This window comes from Gobius niger, assembly GCF_951799975.1.
Source record: "Gobius niger genome assembly, chromosome: 7".
NCBI lineage: Eukaryota > Metazoa > Chordata > Actinopteri > Gobiiformes > Gobiidae > Gobius > Gobius niger.
This window is the reverse complement of record NC_136858.1, coordinates 12,348,124-12,368,300: the sequence shown is the minus strand read 5'-3', so window position 1 is coordinate 12,368,300 and position 20,177 is coordinate 12,348,124. Positions and strand designations below refer to the sequence as shown.

The 20,177-nt window shown below is 40.9% G+C and overlaps 1 protein-coding gene across 1 annotated transcript in view; it reads left to right on the top strand.

Moving 5' to 3' along the window:
- Positions 1–999: 999 nt before the first annotated feature.
- Positions 1,000–20,177, top strand: part of LOC306965454 (semaphorin-4G-like) — a 43,819-nt gene continuing 24,641 nt past the window's right edge. Inside the window, exons 1-2 of the mRNA XM_079559898.1 lie at positions 1,000–1,218; positions 15,348–15,496. Of these exons, the coding sequence (XP_079416024.1) occupies positions 1,086–1,218; positions 15,348–15,496 (282 nt within the window). The 5' untranslated portion in view covers positions 1,000–1,085. The remainder of the gene's footprint in view (positions 1,219–15,347; positions 15,497–20,177) is intronic.

Sequence of the window (20,177 nt, the reverse complement as noted above, 5' to 3'; positions counted from 1 at the left end):
TCGCGCTTTTGGTGTCTCTTGATTAAAGCGCCACCTGAGCTCGGAGATTCTGCACATGACAGTTTAAAAAAAAAAGCTGGAAAAGTAATGAGAATCCAATCAGAATCAGTGGGGAAGGTTTGGATAATACAGTACACAGGTTTTGGTCTTCAGGAAAATGAAGGCTAAAGGATTTCTTAACATGCGTATAAGTTTAAATGTTGGACATATGTTTATGGGCTTAACATAGACTTCGAAACATTATTCTGGTGCCTCAGCATTGATTTTTTTTTTACATTTTAGAATTTGAAATGAATATCGCCTCTGTAAGAATGAAATAGTAAAGTTATAAACAGGCTCTAGAGCTGGTGAAGACTTTGACTGGGGCTCCTCCTGCTGGCAGCTGTCGGAATAACTAACTTTCAGTTTCGATTTACAGTGTGGTTTACAGCTTCTTCAGCACAAACACACTCTGAACTCAGAATAGCTCAGAACTGATATAATGTTGGATTACGTGGAGGACAGTATGGGGTTTAACAATGACTCAGTTTTATCCAGGAAGTGCAGAACGCTCGGTTTTACATGATATGTCCACTAACAGATCTTTATCTCTACCTGAACACTCTCAGTATTTGTATTTTTTTTTTCTTTTTTTAATGTTTCACAAATGAACCGTTATACCTTTTTCGATCCCAACTGCTTTGAGTTTCTGCCCATACACAATACCAACCCATTTCAGAAGACCTTCCTTAATATTATATTTATGATGTTTGTTGTCCTTGTAAGGATTTTTTTTTGTCGTTTCTTCTCGACTTATGTGACAACAACTAGTAATGCAGATATTCAGCATAAAAGCATCAAAGTGAATATATCATCAAACCAGGATTTATCATTATATCAGGAACTCTGCAGCAGCAAAACAATGAAACCCTTTTAAAAAACATTATTTCTCACTCTCATAGCACATACCACTGTTTCTCAATGATGTGTTTTTTGTCTTCCAGGTTATTGTGTCCCAAGAACACCGGACCATTCCTGGGGACCTCTGATCATGTTTGAGTGACCGGTCGTTGGGTGCGGTCTAGTTAAGCAGTCTGCCCGATGAGATGTGCCCCCCTCTGCCTCCCTGTGTGCGGCTGCTGCTGCTGCTGAGCTGCTGGGCATGGACCGGCCTCTCATACCCCTTCAGGACACCTGTAGAGCTGGACGTCACACCACGCATCACTGTGCCCGTCCAAGGTGAGACTTTTATAGACAATTGTACCATTATGTAACAGAGAGCGTACGAGGCTGATGGTTCTGTGTCTGTGACTATTTCAATAATCGATTTGTTGTCGATTAATCGATTAGTTGTTTCAGCCCTACAGCTTATAGGACTTAAGGGAACATTTAGGCAATAGTTATCTAACAATGTGTACTTCATTGGCTCTTAAAAAAAGAAAGATGCCTTTCTGTAAAGTCTCTGCTGTTGGAAGCCGTGATTCGAGTCCAAGTGGAACTGTCTTCTATTTTGCAATTATACAAGCACATTCTACGCACTGAAGAAGCAGAACAACGTGCATGACACTCACCCGCGTGGACAGCGTGGGAAAGGCAGAACGTACAGCACAGAAAATGATCATGGGATAGTTACTGCGGCACATTTGAGGAAGAAAGAGGTCAATCTGCCGGTAATTAAAACTATCTGTTAGTGTTTCAGGGAACTACACCTGATATGTTTCTAGTGGGACTAAACATTTTTTGTCCTTTAGTATGTTGTTAGCATTAACCTTTTTGAGGACAAAAAAAATCTAATTAAAAAGCATTTGTATCAATTTCATAAACATGTAGTTAGAAAAGTTAGGAATGACTTTGGAAACAACAGGTACAGGGTCTTTAATGTTTAAAGCTCTCCTGTGCATCAGTGTCTGGCACAGACTGCTTGGCCACTAAGTTTAGATCTGTCTAAATCGAAGTCAAAGTGTCTCCTTCTCCTCCTGAAAAAACTTTCAAGCTTCAAATTCTGTAAAATATGCATGATTTTACCCATAATTCCCAGCCTTTTTAGTTTGTTCATTTTGTTAGAAACAACACAATACAATAGCTCCATACAGAGGAAACGTACAAACAAAATATGTTTTTTATTATTGCAAATTATGTCAAAGTCTCGTCTCGTCTCGTGGGGTTTGTACTTTGGCCCACCCTCTGACAGCCACTAAACTTTATCTGACTTTCGTGACTCACGACACATATCCAACATGTCAGAAAACCCTGCCACCGTGAAATCTTGTCTTCGGTTTAATGTGAGCAGCACAGGCTTTAGAGAGAATGGCGAAAATTGAAGACGGCTTTGGTAACTTTCACTCATCACGGACAAACATCAAGCATCTCTTTTCTTAACTGAGTTGTAAAGCTTTACGACTCAAGACTGGACACATTCACTTAAAGGGGCTAGATGCAAGTTAGCCATTTTATACTCACTACTGCCACCTCAGGTCATATGTGTAACTGCACCTTCTATATTAAGCTTGTGCATGACGGCAATTCGAACCCGAAGTGACACCTTTTTTGAGTGACAGTGCAGGATTTTAGAGGCAGGTCGGAGCTCATTCTACACTTTAGGACATTGTTGGAACATTTAGATAATTATACCATATTTAAACTCCGTATAGTCCCTTTAAGACATGAGTGTGAGGCTTTGCTTGGTAGGATGGATTATACTCTACATTTCTACACTTCATGTTGATATCTCTGTAGCGAGCTGCTCCTTTACTGTGAAGCCCAAGGTTCAACCGAATGAAGCGCATGATCATTTGTACAAATAAAAGCTTACATTGGGATCCCCACGGAGCACCTAGGGAGATTGTAGGCAGTGGAGGATCCTCGTAGCCATGACAACAGTTGTAGTACGGCACGAGGCGGTCATATAGTTTTCTCGTGCAGCTGAGCGCCTCTGTCAGACGACCCCAGAGCTTTACGTTTGTTGATACTGAAATGTTTATGGCTTCTATCCAGGAGTCAAACACTCTGGGGGTTCTCTATAAGACTGTCACTTGGAAAATGTATCACTCGCATCAAAGTCAATAAATATAATAATATAATCATGAAAAAAGACTGGCCATAGAAACTCAACGATCCACCATGAAGTGAGGACTCAGTGACTCACGTTTGGGTGTTTGCCTGTTCGATCTCAGTGCATATTACTGTTGTGTCCTTGGGCAAGACACATGAGCCACCTGTGTACGATTGGGTGTGAATTTCGTCAGGGTGAATGCAGGTCAGTGGATGGAAATGTGGACTAGGCGTGGGACGATGTACAGTAACATGCTAGTTGTGATTAGGGATGCAAGGTTTATCAATGTCGAATCGTAAATTGAGGTTTTGACGACTGCAATAACCTAAGAACGAGAGGCTGAGGTTTTTTTTTGCTTCCGTCTCTGGAATTTGAGCGATAGATGTTCACGGATCAGTGTTCTTGAGCCTTGTGTTCTCGGGTTCTGAGTCTGAGTTTCCATAAAGCAGATTCTAAAGTTTTAAGGTAGATACTATGTGATTCCTTTCAGTCATTTCGCTGTCCCCCAGGGGTACTCTGAATGTCGGGGAAACTCCTCCAGAAGAGGGCGCTGTTCAGATAGAACCAAATGCCTAATGTGGGGATATTTGAGCAAGAATATGACGTTTGACAGTCTAAAAGTAATTTCCTTCACTCATCATTTTAGCACGTTATGCATTTAAATGTAAAAATCGCAAATAGGTTGTGATATTATGAGGCATGATTACTCAATTGTAGTGTTTTCTTATATCGGGAAATCACTTATGAACATAATAACCAAAGAAGAACACAGCACCATTTGGCTCTGAGAGGGAATAACAACACAAAGGACTCTCTATTGTGTGAACTATCTGTTTTAGCTGGTAAGTAGCATCTCCACAAAGTGAACCGCTGGGAGAATATGGGGAAGTTGTGGCTTGGCTCTAAACCTCAGCATTTTGTCTTGAAACCTGTAGCTTTTCTCAGTAATACAACAGTAGCTGTATATCCATATATGTGTCTGTGTGCGTTTGGGAGTGTGAGTGGGGGACAATGGATGGAAATGAGCTCCAGCCAAATAAACATAGATAAATAAAAATGTATATTCTCGTTGTGCACCAAGTGAGTGAGGTATGAACACACTGAAGGCAAAGTTAGGAAAGAAGAAGAAGAAGAAGCAGCAGAAGATCTTTAAGAAAGTCAATTCACCCATAATAACCATAGTTCTTATTGTGATAATGTTGTGGATCGCTTAGAGGTGGGCAATATCTCATCTGTGAGAGAATATCAAAATTGCTGTTTGTAAGATATGTGTCAAGTATTTCTCCAATGTCAAGAAACCAAATGAAAAGTTCCAAAACCGCTGCTAAAATACAAATGGAATATACTTGTGTTTGTTCTTTATTGTGTTTCTGCACTTTTGTAGTTTCTCTCTCAAAAAGAGAATTGCCTTGAGCAAAGATGTTTGCCAGCACATTTTTTCGCATATTTCAGGTGGTTTGCAAAAACATCGCTTCACCATCGTTGTCGAGAAAGTCCCCAAAAATACTGAGAGAAGATATTCATTTTTCTCAATATCGCTCAGCCCCAGGGTCGCAAATATTTGAAGACAAAATTTCAATCCATGCCTAATCTGGACTGGTTTACTTTGACTTCCCTTTTTTCGTAATTTTTTTAATCTGATTGATCTTTTTTTCTGGATTTGGCTTTTTTTTTTATATCAGGCATTTTGATTTCTTTACATTTTGTATTTTTTCTCAGTTGATAGGACACTTTATGACTAGTTTTCCCGAGCTCAAGAGCAACCCTAACTCGCCTTCAGATCTTCGTGTTTTGTGTCGAAATCGTGTGAATGATGATGACGAGGGAGGCTTCGAAAGGGAAAGGGCTTGTGAAAGTTACAAGCTCCATCGGTACCACTTTGGAGAAAAATATCAAGTAGAACAAGCATGCTAGGAGTTGGTGGTTTTGTGCAATATGGCTCTAAAGTAACTTTTCAATGAACACCTCTGCAAGGTTTTCCCCCTATACTTCGTCCAACTCTTGTGCTAACTTTTCACTCTCGTCTCCCAGCCTTAATCCAGACCTTATCTCGGCTTGTCTAAATCTGCTGTCCGCGTCGATCCCCGCAGTCCTCCCTCCTACACTCCCCGAAATCTCCCTCATCTGTTTACCTCTGCACTTAACAGCCCGGCCTGAACATAAGTCTTTCCCTCCTCTTCCCTCATTATCCCGCCGTACCCCTTGCGCTCACCTCCGTCTCTCCCCCTGTCTCATCTTGTCGAGCAGACGTATACACAAACGCCGTCCCGAGCCTTTTAATCTCTTTGTTTCTTAGCAACCCGCAAAGCAAACGAAAAAAAAAAAAAACAGAGCCGCGCGGAGCTGTCGTAAATCACAGGTTCGTTGGGAAGTCTGAAAACATCCACCTGACTTTTTTTTTCTTTTTTTCGCTGTTTAGCGCTTTCGCATATGCCGCAGAAGGAGGAGCAGTATTTGTTAGAAGTAATGCAAGTGACGGATTTTGGGGAAGCTAAAAGTCGGAGTTAGCCGCTAAAATGAGTAAGCTGTACTTAAATATTATGGCTGCTTATTTTATCACCTTCCGAGCTAAATTGCCTTTTTAATGGTCGCAATTAGAAATTAAACGATGTCGGTCATATATTTTCTGCAGACAACAAATTAACCTCTCTTATTACGATATACTTATTATGTATTAAAAAGGGCAAACATCTAAAAGGATCCAGTCTGTCATATCACCTGGGCAGAACTGTTAGCTTTGATTTAGCGGTTTCTTCTTCTGCGGTGTCGGCGCTTCGTTCTGTACGTCCTGGATATAATTGTGTCATTGTTCAAAACCCGAAACTGTCCTCTACATTTTTAAAGCCCATAATCCAACATTATATCGGTTCTGAGACGTCAGACCGCGCTGAAGCTGTAAACCACGCCGCGAACCGAAACTGAAGGATAAGTTGTTCCTACAGCTACCAGCAGGAGGAGCCCCAGTCGAGGCCTGTTGCTTTTTGATTGTTACAGAGACATCATTTCAAATTATATAGCAGAAAATACCAATGCTGAGGCACCAAAATAATGTTAGCAAGTCTATTTTTAGGTAAAATACATCGCTTACATCTGTCCGCGGGTTAGGGCGTTTTTTCAGATACTTTTGCAAGAGTTTGGCCGGTAATACCTGCCTCACCCACGTACAGAACACCCTTCCGTCAGTGTCGAGTCTTCAGTCTTCTCTCGTGTTTAAAATCTGTCTGTATCTAAATCTAATCGTGATTTTCCAAAAACTGAGCAGCCTTTTTGTACATGTTGTCAGACAGCATTGCTCTTTGCTCTACTCAACACGTGACTGCATTGACGCCACCTACACAGATTAATCCAGTGTTTGCTTTTGGTTCTCTGTCCACGTCAATATAGCACAAAAGTCACAGTCACCAACACAGCTGGCTTTCCTGCTTTGTTTTGCCTCTATCGCCATTTGCTTCTTACTACGGATGTATCTAGTGGATGGTTATCTCACAGTGCGCTAATATTTCTTCTGCTAATTCAGTTCGGGATTTAATGCTGATTCTTTCCCACTGTGAAACCGAAATGTGTCGTGAAACGGTTCAGACTTTGCCCAACAAACAATAGTCTCCATTACAATCCGCAATCTTTCAAAGCTCGGTAAACATCAATTACACTTTCCAAGGCCCCACCGCCACTTCCACGGAAAATTTCACTTTGCGTTTTGACTCCTATGAACCACAACATTGCCCGATCGCCTCCTCATACATCACCATTCCACGCTGTCACACGGGCTTCCTCCCCCATTTGGAGATTTCACTGCACTTTGACATCAATTACCAGCGGCGCTTTGCACTCAGGTTGTTTGTCCAATGTTTGCCGTCGTTTTTTTTTTTCTTCTTCTTGGTTCGCCGGGATCTCTCCGAGCTGTAAACACACCTGACGCCGCTGTGCAAACGTCCTGTCGGGGGATTTGGATTCACGCGTCTGCACCAGGAGCTCGAAACTTCGGGATCGATTCACTTCAAAGCTGTCCAAAAAGACTGGATCATTTTTGCATTGATTTGTTTTCAGAAGCCAGTCCGATAACTCGTATTAGCAGAGATTTAATCCCTTTGACCCACACATTTAAATAATCATCCAAGTCCCAAAAGTTTGCAGCAGGAATATATTCACTTGGTTCTGGGCCTTTGTCAAAATGACTCTTGGTAAGTCATTTTGACAGTTCTTTGATTGTTTTTGATCTTTTTAACAAAGTTGGCAGCAGTTCTCATACTTTTTTGTTTGGTCGTTTACTATTGTAAGAAAAGTGATCTCGAAAAGGCAAAACGCAAACCAGAGAATGTTTCCGCACCTTGCATTTTGTGTCCCGTTTCAAAGGTCTGGACTCTGGTTTTAGCACTATAGGCCTGATGGAGACAGAATATTTTTTCATTGGAAAGTATATTGTTCTTCTGGAACCATATTACGTTATCGATTCAAATCAATCACAGAAGACTGTCCTCACCAACCTTGCCTAAAATATGGGAAGACTATAGTCACATCCGGCCAAAGAACCACTGAGAGACCTGATTGGGTCTTGAATGTCCCATCACTAGTCCGTAAATAATATGTGGAGGTGTTTGATGGCGTGAGTAAGCTTGTTCCAGTGTGCAAGTACCTTAGCCAGCAGGTGTTTGCTTAGTAAATAAACGCATCTGGACGCCTTTTGCCGCCTTTGTTCTCTCTCTTTGCCGAACAAATAAGTCGATGTGCTGGCGTGTTCTTGAAAACGTGACGGAGAAGGTGACGACTCGTGGATCCCCCCGGCTTTAGGAGCAGAGGGGGGAAGCAAGAAAGCAAGCTGTAAGAAAGCGCTGTTTTAGAAGTGAAATATTAAAATCCCATATCGCACACAAAGCTGCAAAACAGAGGAATCATGGAAACTTGCAAACGATATCTGTAAAATCCAAGTACACACCTTTCCAATACTGCTACACAAATGTATCTTACTGTGATCATAATTCAGTCTTGCTTCCAAAGCCTGCATCAAGTGACCAGTGAGCAGGATGCTGGTTTTTCCATGATGGTCCCCGACCCACATCAACCAAGAATTCTGCTGAGCTTAAACTTTTCACTCCTAAATGTTATGTATCGCTTCTACGGGAACAATAGACACTTGGCTCTTGGCAACAATTAACCAAACAATGACTTGCGGCCAAATGCAAGGCCTCATGTCTTATAGATGTATATATTTGGGTAACGTTTGAATAATACGCAGCACACTGAACATGGAAATATGTTTGTGTTGGCTCTCAATCGAATATGGTTTATTGTTTTCCAGGCAAAACTTTACCAAAATGAAAACTCGACCAACTTAAAGTGATAGTCTGTAAGTTTGCAAGGTGAGGAGTGATCGAGTGGAATTTGAAAGGAAATAATAAAATTCCTCTCCTCTTTAATAACCAAAAAAGCTTCATGGTTAAAACTCAAGGCATAGTTCATGTAGTTTACATTCCAAAGATGTCCAGAAGCACTGGCGTTTGAGAGAAGACTTCACTGTGGCAAAAAATCCCCAAATTAAGAAATGTCCCCATGGAGTCACTATGTTTTGTTCTTTCTTCTTTGCAACATATACAGTACTGCCTTAATCAGGGTTCCCAAAGTGAGGGTCAGGACCTCTTGGGGGTGATTGTGAGGCTTTGGGCAGGGCAACCAATATGATTTCAAATTGAAAATAAAGATTGCTGTACATTCTGTACATTTTAGTGTGAATCAGTGTATAATTTGCTAAAGTCATCATCAGCATCAAAATCAAGTGTTAAATGTTTTCACTGCCCTTAAGTATATGAGGCAATAACTTTTTACAGTGGGGAGCATTTTCAGGGTTGTGTCTAAGTAAGTTTGTGAGCCCCTGGCCTAAATAACTGGAGTTTTTGCGATTTGCGTTTTTTTTTTTAACCATGGACGTATGAACACCGCACAGAAGGCCACAGATCCGTGGTCAGTGCATTCAAACATTCAACTGTGTGTATGCAAGAGAGGTTAAACCATAACTAAACCTTTATTTAGGCTTTGAACCATAACGCTAGCTCTGTCTACCAATAAATGTTACTTTTTGTGGTTTGATTGTGTGGAATGATTAAGATTGTAGTAAAAAGTATAATCTCTGGTGATGTGTGCCAATAAAGTAATAAAAGAACCATCCAAAATTGGTCTGAGGGCTGCATTTGGCCCGCACTGAACACATGCATTCAAATAGCGACTTAAATCAATTTAGATTGATTTTACAGTCCTACTCACAACTTTCTAAATCAAAAATGTCCTGAAGCTTTAAAACACACATAAAGCTGTGTAAGGGGGGGGAAAAAAGCCTTAGCTGATATTATGATCCCAATATTTTGCTGAACACGTCCTCAGGCCTTGACACATGTAACTGCCATACTGTTACTTATCATGCTGGCTTTGTTTACTGATGTCCTGTTCCTCTTCCCCGTGGGACATTTGCATTGTTTGTGCTCAGACTGGAGATATTGTTGTGAGAATCCCATACAATAATAACATAATAGGCTTCTTCCTCCTCGGAGAGCTGCGGTATAGATACACAGACACCTGATGACCCAAGAGGAACACGAGCGCTGGATATAGTTCGACTGAGGCTGATAGGAATCTCAATTGCAGCTTGCCACACGCCAGGAAGTGGTTTGTGCTCATTTGATCTGCTGTCACACCACGAGCAGCGCATGACTTAATGTTGGGATAACATGCGTATACATTTTAAAGATGTTTGGACGCCATGGCTTTGGTGTCACACGGTTTGTCTGCAATTTCTCTCTCTTTAGACTTGTAAGCGAACTTGCAATTCCGATAGTCACAGTTCGCTGCTATTCTTTTGGTTCGTACGTCCTTGGCTAACAGCGAAATATTCTTTCTCCATTCATGTTTCAGCCTCCTCTCAAATTCCTGCTCCTGGACATGTTAAAAATGTGCACTATGTGAGAATTGATTCTTATTTTTTATATATAAGCTGCCTTTTGATTTACTATTATAAAAAGTGTCAGGAAAATGTTTAAAAATCACACACAAAATAATCTGTTAAACTTTCTGTTGGATTAGGTGTGGCTGATCCCTCTGCTGTCCACAGTTTGAAGTGGCATATTTTCACAGAAAATATTTTTTAATTTTAATTCATGCAGTCCTTATATTTGAAGGTTTTATTGGTGCTAGTGCTAGGCTAGTGCATGTCTATGGTAACTAGTAGCCTGCATTAAAAACAGTCTGACTCAAGCACAGTGCACCTGAGGCGAATCACTTATAACACCAGACTACCCATATACATGCCTGTGTTGACTGAATAATTTTTGAAATATAACCATTTTGCATTTAAAAGAACTTGTATTTGAGCAGCATCAGCTTCCTGGTTGTAAACTACGCAGAAGCGGAGTGATCTGCTAGCTTACCAGTAGTTTAACAGTAGTTTGTTTCACTGCGGCCGGCATTACTACACGTGGAATTCACAAAGGAGCTTTCTACAAATAAGATATAGCAACGTTTGGAGGACGACCTGATGATTTTGAAGAGGTTTTTAATGCAGTCTACGAGTTACATAGACATGCACTAGCCTAGCACCCCTTAACTCTTCAAATATAAGAACTGCATGAATTAAAAAATATATCAACAACACTCTGGATAACTAGGAAATGAGGCCCTATGTCAAAAAATCCTGAAATATCCCATAACAAAGCTGAATTATGGATGGATTTTCTACCAAATAAAGATGCAGAGACATGGAGAGGAACAAATAGGTTCAACAGCCCAAAAATACATAAATAACGGAGAATGCTAACCATGCTAACGGCTAGTTTCAAATGCCATATTTAAAAAAAATTCTACTAAGCTATCTGCTTGATTTTCCCATGCAAAGAGTGAGACAAAATATTCACAGGCACCAGAATTTTAATCATCTTCATTTGTGTGAGCTAAATATGCTTACAGTACGCCAGAACATTTCTAAAATGAGTGGAAAATATGTGATTCCCACTGCTAGCTTCCTTCCCCTTTGGCTAGTCCCCAACTATGACTCGTTGCTGTCTGTAACTTTGTAATAATCCAAGTTGCAATTTGACGAAGAAAACTTGAACGTGAAAGAAAACACAACAAAGAAACAAACAATTATGATTTGATGTGTGTCAAATATTATGAAAAGAAATCTCAAAAATAGTTAGCATATCTTCTGTTCAACACCATTTGCATGTTGGCGTATAAGGGCTTTGTTTTCCAAGTCTGTGTTCTGATTTCGACTTTGCCTGGAGCTGGTATGTCTCCTCTCTGTTGACATTGGAGCCGTGTTTACCCCCAGCCAAGTTGTGCGTGGTGTATTGTGTATTGTGTTCCTTACATAACTGAGACATCCCATGACTGCAACAGGGCAGCTTCTTATGACATGTTTTGCCACAAAGTTTTTTTTTCCCTCCCTCTGTGTGCACGTGGGGCTGTGGGCTGGCCTCTCCACACTGTTTGTATAGGGAAGCTCATTAGTATCTCCTCTGTCAAACGGTTAAGTCCCAATATAGCCTGGAAAACTGCACTAGGGAGGGAGAGGCTGTATATCTTTCACATTATAGGCATAGTTAGACAGTCAATGCATGCAAAGTGAAGTATAGAGGTTTTCAGGAGCTTAGCATTCTGTGCGTATGCTCCTGTATTGTATACTGTTCTAGTAGTGGCTGTAAAGTTTTAAAATCGAACTGATCCAGTTTTGCAAGAGTTAGGTTTCTGCCAAAGTCGGTGTAATGTCTTATGTCTATGAAGACTTTTGTATTCTTTCTTTAAAAAAAGGAACAAAATGGAAAAAAACATGATGCTGACTGCCTAGGACTGTTTCCTGTCTGGGTTTTGGAAGAAGAAAAAAGTTAAGGAGAGCTTTATTATATAGCTCCTTTCACAGACATGGTCACAAAGCGCTTTACCTGAGACAATTTTGCATTCGCTCCACACTCGGTGGTGGTAAACGACCTTTGTAGCTTCAGTTTCCCCTGGGGGAGGCTGACAGAAGCGCTGTCGCGACTGCACACATCTGCACACATATGCACACATCTGCACACATCTGCACACATACACCAACGGTCCCTCTGACCACCATCATTCATTGACACACGCACATCATTCCTCCTGGCCTATTGTACCTGTTTTTAGTGGTAGGGGGAACTGGAGTACCCAGAGGAAACCTACGCAGACACAGGGAGAACATGCAAACTCCACACAGAAAGACCCCGTCCTGGTGGGACTCGAACCCGGACCTTCTAGCGCACTTACTGCGCCACCCAGTCCTATAGAGACTTGCCTCGTCTCCCAGCAATATATATATAAACAGCACTCGACAGGAAACAAGCAGCCGTTGGATATTTACTTACAGCATGCTAAAATCTTTATTCAGAATGTAAATAATTCACCAGAAGAGACTTCTGGGCTTATAACTCCACATTTTTAGCCCTGAAGCTAAAGGCTAATGTTAATTTGGCGCTAAGAAAAGGGTAAAAGCAGCACCACAGTCAAACTTATTTTTTTTTAAACACACTCAACTTGGCGTTTATTTCAGATTTCTTCTGTTTTTGAAATCTTACTTTATTTTTTATCTATGTTAGAATGTGGACAGGAAGTAGTCGCTACCCTACACTGGCCAAAGGAAGTTAGCCAAAAACTGTCCATGCACAGAGCGCTTTAAGCAGCTGTAACCGGGGCTGTTGTTCATTGCAGTTGAGACACAAGGGTTTTTGTCATGAAAATCTATCAAATAATGAATATTGAAATCAGGAAGAACATTTGTTCTTCCTGACATTGAACACCTGTTGGAGTTAGTTCAAGTTATTTGTGCGGCTTTATGGAGCAGTGTTTTTTGCCATGTGAGTTAAGAAATGGACAGCAAAAAGCACATGGGCTGAAAGAGAAAGGCAATAATAACGCTTGTGTTAAAAAGTGGAGAAATATGACTTATTTCATTTGTTTAACACAGATTGTCCTCAAGCAGAGGCCATCCCACATTGTAAAATCCGAGGGCAGCGGCTTTAGGGCTGAGCTAACCCTCCAACTGTCTGCATATTCAGTTTCTTATATGCAGAGTTTAACATTGAGCACTGTAAATAAGGATGAAAGATAACGTAAATGAAATAGACTTGAAAAGCAGGTTAAGATCAGCCTCCTCTTCTAAGGATCTTGATATTCTGTTCGTGTAATCCTTAAGTTTACAACCGCCCTCAGTGCCTTGAAAGTTAAGAGAAGAGAATGTTTAAAACATAGCCTTGAGGAACGTATATTTCAATATTCAACTGCAGAGATGTTACCATTCTTTTTATGCGCAAGCGTGTGTCTCATGACCCAGCACAAAGCCATCTAACACCTATTCTCAGCATGAATAGAATGAGATTATTTCAAGGATTTTTCGGCTTTCAGCGCTCGCTCATTGCGCGAAAATGGCACTTTTCAATGGGGCTCGAGAAATCCATCACAGTAGAGACAGAGAATCCCACTGCCGGCCCTTAAACGCCGCTCCTGTCAGCTCTGATAGAAAACGGCTTCATTCTCTCACTGTTAATACACCACAGCCCGGACACAGCAGTAACCTCCTACAGATCTGGGGAGATTGGGACGATTTTCAAAAGAGGGATCAAGACATAGACGTAGACATTACAATGGTGCCATATATATAAAGTGTTTTAATAATCTTTCATCTTTAGGTAAAAATGGAGTATGATTTGGTTTAAATGATATTGCTGAAGACCTCCTGATCTCACAAAATATGTATTTGCCATTCATTCATATATGGCTCTGTCATTTTTACAACTCTTAACTATGTCCCAACAGTACGATTTGTGATGGTGTGCGGCGTTGAAAGCAGCTGTCCCTACGTTATAAACATTCATCAGGCCGGCACTCTTATTGCTCCTGTCAAGCACAACTTCTCTTCCTCCCGCTCAAGTGCTAATGACGATGGATTGCATATTTCTGATTCAGTGCTCTATCAGAGTTGTAGCAGCTCAGTATAGTTATCCAAACAATGGCTTTTGTCCATAGTATTTTGACATGTGAGGTCTGATGCTTTACTACTGAATTGAAATCATACGTCATAAAACTAGTGGTAAAACTGCAATTCATTTGAAAAGTTACTCAATGCAACTAAATTTAGCTCATGACTACTACACACCTGGTTAGGAGGACTGAAGCTTCATAACACGGCCTTCTTTGTTGTTCCGATATTGATACCATAGATTTCTCAAGTATCAGCGATTACAGGAACCAAAAAATGATACCATATTGTGTTTTTTTGCCTTTTTGATTTAATCTTTAGAGTGGAAGCAGAACATTGGCAAAATTGCGCAGTGGAACTAACAGCATACGGATTTGGTTTATCATGCATAATGCGCCTTGTGCTCTGGGGCTTAGCATTTAATCAGAGGGTTCACTACTGTTTTTATGCACTCGGCGTGGGATCAGACTGGTACACTGTATCGGCGAGTACAATGTGCACAAGTATCGGTGTTGGATCGGATTATAAGAAAAGGTATTGGAACACTTTTTTTTGCGATTTGCCATACAAAAGGTATTGAGATTCGATATTGCAATAATGTATCCTAAATTAAAGCAGTACTAAGTAACGTGTTTACCTTAATAAATCCTCTTCGTAGTCCCTGTGGGGGTAATACAAGTGTTTATGGGATGATTGGAGGGTCTTTCATTTCCCCCTGGTGTCTCTGGCCAGGAAACCATGTTTGCAACTTGACTGCCACCAGACCGGAGCAATCAATACACACAAATGGAATCACGAAAAAGAAGCTAGCATGCTAACGGGCAAAGCTAACTGCGGGCTAACGTCACTTTAAACAATATTTACAGCTAAGTTTGAGTGAATTTTTTTTTTTCCGTTGTATAATTGGATGTACAATATCCCTCTCTCCCTTCGACTTTCCTGTCAGCGTAGTATTTACTCTCCAAGACTATTAATAAGTAAAAAAATCGTAACTTGCTCCGACACCTGCAGTTGCGCTCATGGCCTCTAGGGGCAACAGTTACTTAGTACTGCTTTAAGTTAAAAAGAAAGTGCAAAGATGAGTTTCCAAACATTCTAAACCAAATCTTAATCATTTGGTTAAATATTTTCGAAAAGCTCTCCTGTCCTCACAGATACAACTATACGACAATCAAATAATGACAAAAACGTCTCACGATGCGTCACAAATTGTTACATTCCCCGCAGCTCAACTTTTTTTTTTTTTTTTGCATTGGATTTCATCACAATCAGATGAGCGCAGGTTATCCAAAGCACCTCCGCCTCTCACCTCCGCCCCTCTCCTCTCCCTCCTTCCCCCAGGTCTCCAGGGCTGCCGGCGTTTCGTCTCCCCCACAGTCAACCACAGCGCCTTGTTGTTGGAGCCTGACAGCCAGCGCCTGTACGTGGGGGCTCGCGGGGCCGCGCTGGCTCTCGACGCCTCTGACATCTCCTCCGGCGCAGCTCTGAAGGTTTGTGGATGTGGCAGGCAGCAAGAGCCTGATTTGCATGTACACCCAGGACCCTTTTCCAAACCGTAATATTCCTCTTGTCACCACCTCGTGTGTGGAAAGTGTGAGGAAATTGTATTATTATTTTTTTGAACAAGTGCTACCGGGGTTTATAAACAGAGCCGATTTGCATAATAGTGGAAAGAAGAGAAATGCCTTGTAACTACTGTAAGTGTGATTTATGCATTAGGTGTAACACACAAATGCTAATTAGAGTGATTCATCTTGGGGATTTTTGTTTGTTTCGCAGTGAGATTTTAACATGCTTTTTTTGTATGTTAATATCCAGAAATGCTAAAAGGATGTGTTTGAGCGAAACAAAACTTTTGCCTCTTGAAAGCAACAAGAACCGTAGCAATAAAGCACTGTTTTAGAATGGCTAAATCCACAAGTTTAAATGGTAAGTTATTCGCAAACCGTGGCACGAGAAGAATTAGATTAGAACTATTTAATGAGCAAGATGTTAAAGGTGCATTTTGCAACTTTTTATGTGGACAAAACGTTTATATTTGTGCGTATTTGACCTTGTAGTGACCCAGCGGCTGCACGAGTGGTCAGCATGGCGCCTTTACTTTCCATCACAGTGGTCTGTAGGACGCCCCAGGATCAATAGTTTGAAAGGTTTTCTCTGCTCACGGACCCTCTCACCACAAAACCTACAACACAATTGATCCTGGAGCGTTGTAGAGGCCACTGTGATGGAAAGTAAAGGCGCCTTGCTGACCACTCATACAGCCGCTGGGGTCACTACAAGGTCAAACGCACAAATATCTACTCTTTATATTTCCGCGTAAAAGTTGCATAATGGACCTTTTAAAGATAATGATGCAGGATACAGGTCGTCTCCGCTAAGTGCTGTGGTTGGGGGAATGGAAAGTTATTTGTATAGTCATCCAAACGGGTGCACGAGGGACAACTCTGCATTCATTCCACACACACAAGGTAAGCTACTGCAGCTACATCTTCGCCAACAAACCCTCGGAGCGGGGTTGCCTGGTCTGCAATAATCCTTGCGGGTTTGCAGGTGTATGTTTTGGCCGTGCTGTTTTCCGTGTAAAATATGCTATAATTGGGTGTTGGTAAAATCACACTCTCGAAGAACAAAACTTTAAATCTAAATCGCCCCATTGGATATTGCAGCGATTTGGCCAGTTTTTCAGGTACTTTTCGGGGTGTTTGGGGGTTGGCAGCCCTTCCTAGGACCACCATCAGCCCAACTATGGACAGCAGTTTAAAATCATCACTAGCAACACACTCTTTATGCATTGCATGAGCTGCTAACTATACCATCTTTAAGCATTTTAGAAAACGGCACAGTTGGCCAAAGTGCCACAAACCTGATGCAAACGCAAACCTGTGTTGTAATTATCCGGATTACAACTTCCCTGAAAATAAATAAACTAACACATCACCCGCCGCCGCCCTCTCCACGCTTCACTTCCGAGGTCTTATGTGATCAGGCATTCACAAGCTGTTTCTGTAAGCAATGTGCAAAACACTTATGTAGTGTATTTTATTTTGCACAAGCTCTTTGTATTCGGTTCTACTTGCTACGAGGGCTGTGATGAGTTCAGGGCTGCAGGAGGTAAGGCATTTATGCTCCAGACACGAGGCAATTGTTGGTTAATAAAGAAGCTATTTCAATTTGGCTAATGGTCAGAAAATGAGTATCTTTACAAAACTTAGTAACTAGAACTGAAACGGCCTCATACTGTACAGCAATCAGGAACTCACTTTATTTATTATTCTACAGTCCAAACAATTCCCATAATTTGTGAAATCATTTGCTCACAGAAAGACCCCACACTGTCCTGCCACATCAGAATTTCACACATATAGAATTTCCCAGCGATTTATCCTGCCAGGATGCGATATATTCCTGGTAAGCTCTCGTCGTGGCATCTATACCGGCTGGTGATGAATGTGTGCAGAACAGATAATGTCGTTAGAATGAGCCTGTAGCCTTAAGTCACACAAACAGCTGGAGCGCCGCTGTCGTTCGCGTCGCACCTAATGACAGTCAGACACTAAGCCTGTGTGGCATTTGTATTACTGCTGCTCCAGTCTCCGCGGCTTGTTGTGTGTACGTGAAGGAGCACTCAACACTCCCTTCAACCACTCCTCGGGCTTATGCTGTCAATACTCTGTCAGCTGTTTGGGTTATGTGAGGATTCCAAAAGTTTCTGTGGTTCTGGAGTGCGGGCATGAAAGTTTAAAGCCGGGATTCCGTTTTCGTTTTTTTGATGTAGAGTTAACATGGAAGTCAGGGTCTGAACCGATCATTCATTCGTGCGCCTAAAACTTGCTATAGAGTTCGGAAAATTCCACAGTTACCATGGAGATCTGCCATCTTTGCAGCTGTTTGCATCCATTTCCATTGACTAACATTAGATAAAAACAGTATAAAAAGTGGAGAAAATAGCCTTGGAACAACACCGTTAGCTGCTGAGTTACTGCTGGTAAATACATCTAACACACTGTGGTGTCCAAGTGTTTTAATGTAAACAATAACTCCAGTATTTTAACTTTTAAAATCTCCATTAGTTTGCAATTGCTGCTACTCCCATAATGCTTAGCGATATACGTTTGTTAAGTGTGACGTCACCACTTCCGCTTCCGGGTACTAGCAAACTGGCAAATATGCGAGAAAAAACATAAACTCTTAAAAACAACCATCAATATTTCTGAAACTCAACGGAGAGTTACTGAACCTACTTATTTCTCAGACTCATTAGCCAAAAATTCCTACCACTAAAAAAGTAATATTTACTAAAGTCACTACTTCCGGGGTTAGCGTAGCTGCTGCGGTGTTAGCATTTATCTCCGCTAACCTGGATTTAGCGATTTTGGTAAATATTACTTTTATAGCAGTAGGTATAGCATTTTTGGCTAATGGGCCTGATAAATAAGTATGTTCAGTAACTCTCTGTTGAGTTTCAGAAGAATTGATTGTGGTATTAAAGAGTTTGTTGCAGTTTCTCACACATCTGCGAACCCGGAAGTAGAGCTATAACGTCACCACTCAAAATGTTTTTGGCTAATTTACTGTCGGCCATTATAGGGTAGGGCTTTAATAACAGACTAGTCGACTAGTCTGTTGATCGAACCTGTGACCTTCTAGCTGTGAAGCACATGCGCTAACTGCTGCTCTAATGTGCCACCCCCTGGGTTAGCTTCAAGTTATAAACACAGACGTTTTTACATGTTATAAGCATCCAACAGCTGTATGTTTTCTGAATGTTTATGTATTTCAACAAGACGTAGCTATAGCTCTCCATAGGAATAAAAGTGTTATAACATGAGTGTTAGCGTCATGGAATAGCAGCTAACAACAGTTAATGCTAAACTACACTCAACAAAAGTTAAAACGCAGCAGTTTTATTTTGGCTCTCATTTTTCATGGGGTGAACTAGGACATAAAACTTATAAACACCGTAGACCCATGTCTCCCAAATATTGTTCACAAATCTGTCTAAATCTGTGTTCGTGAGCACTTCATCCCCCTCACAGGTGTGGCATATCAAGATGCTGATTAGAGCGCATGAATATTGCACAAGTGCCTTAGGGGGGGTCAGAAAACCAGTCAGTATCTGGTTTGACCACCGTTCGTCCACACCCGACACTGACTGGTTTCCTTAGATTATTAATTGTAGCAAAATGTTATGTCTGTGGTCAGTGCATTTTCTGTTACATTTTAAAGCCGCAGTAGACTTAAGAATCCTCTTGTGTGCCAGCCTTACTTATGCAAGTTGGCACCAGGGTCGTTCTAGGACTTGGCAGTACATCTGTCAGGTGTGAAATGTTTTTGTATTCAGTAACAACACACAGCATTGTTGAAACTCCCAGCCATGTGTCTGCAGAAAAACATAATCGTCAACAGATTTCAACCGGCCTGTGTTGAAATCTGCGTTGTTTCCAATCACAAAAGAATGTTTTTCCTAAAAAGTAGTTTGGTCATTCCATCAAACTTGGTTGTTGACTTCCTTCCTAACTTCCTGTCAGCTGTTTCCTGTCTGTGTTTTAGTCCAATGGAGAGATAGCTGTGTCTGGTTGAAATAAATTAATATTTAAATAGTGTGTAGCAGAAAACACAGTAGTTGTTGGATAATTACTTACAATATGTTAAAAACTTTTCTCAGAATGTAAATACTTCACTGGAGGAGACTTCTGTTTATGACTGTAGAGTTTTAGCCTTGAAGCTAAAGGCTAATGTCAATATTATGCTAACAAATGTTAAAATAGCACCACTAACCAAAATGAATGAAATTTTCCAGGCTTTATTGTTTACTTTGTGGAATACTGCAGGCATAAAGCAGAGGATTTAATGCAGTGTAAATTTAGAAAACGTTGTGGCCGGCCGAATATTGGAAATATGTCATTTATGTCATAATTCAAACCTAACTTTACCATTATTATTTCTTTCTTTCTTTATTTGAGCAGTTAGTCTGCTGTTTAATTACTGACTGGGCCTTACATTACAAAAATATCTATATTTTTCTATATACTAAGCAGTATACCTTGAAAATGTGATCTAGTCAACTTAAATTGCCAAGGGATGACCCCACAAAAACAACATAACCACCGGAAAGAGCTCAAGTTCTTCAGTAAATTTAGAAAAGCTCATGTTTATGCCTCAAGGCTT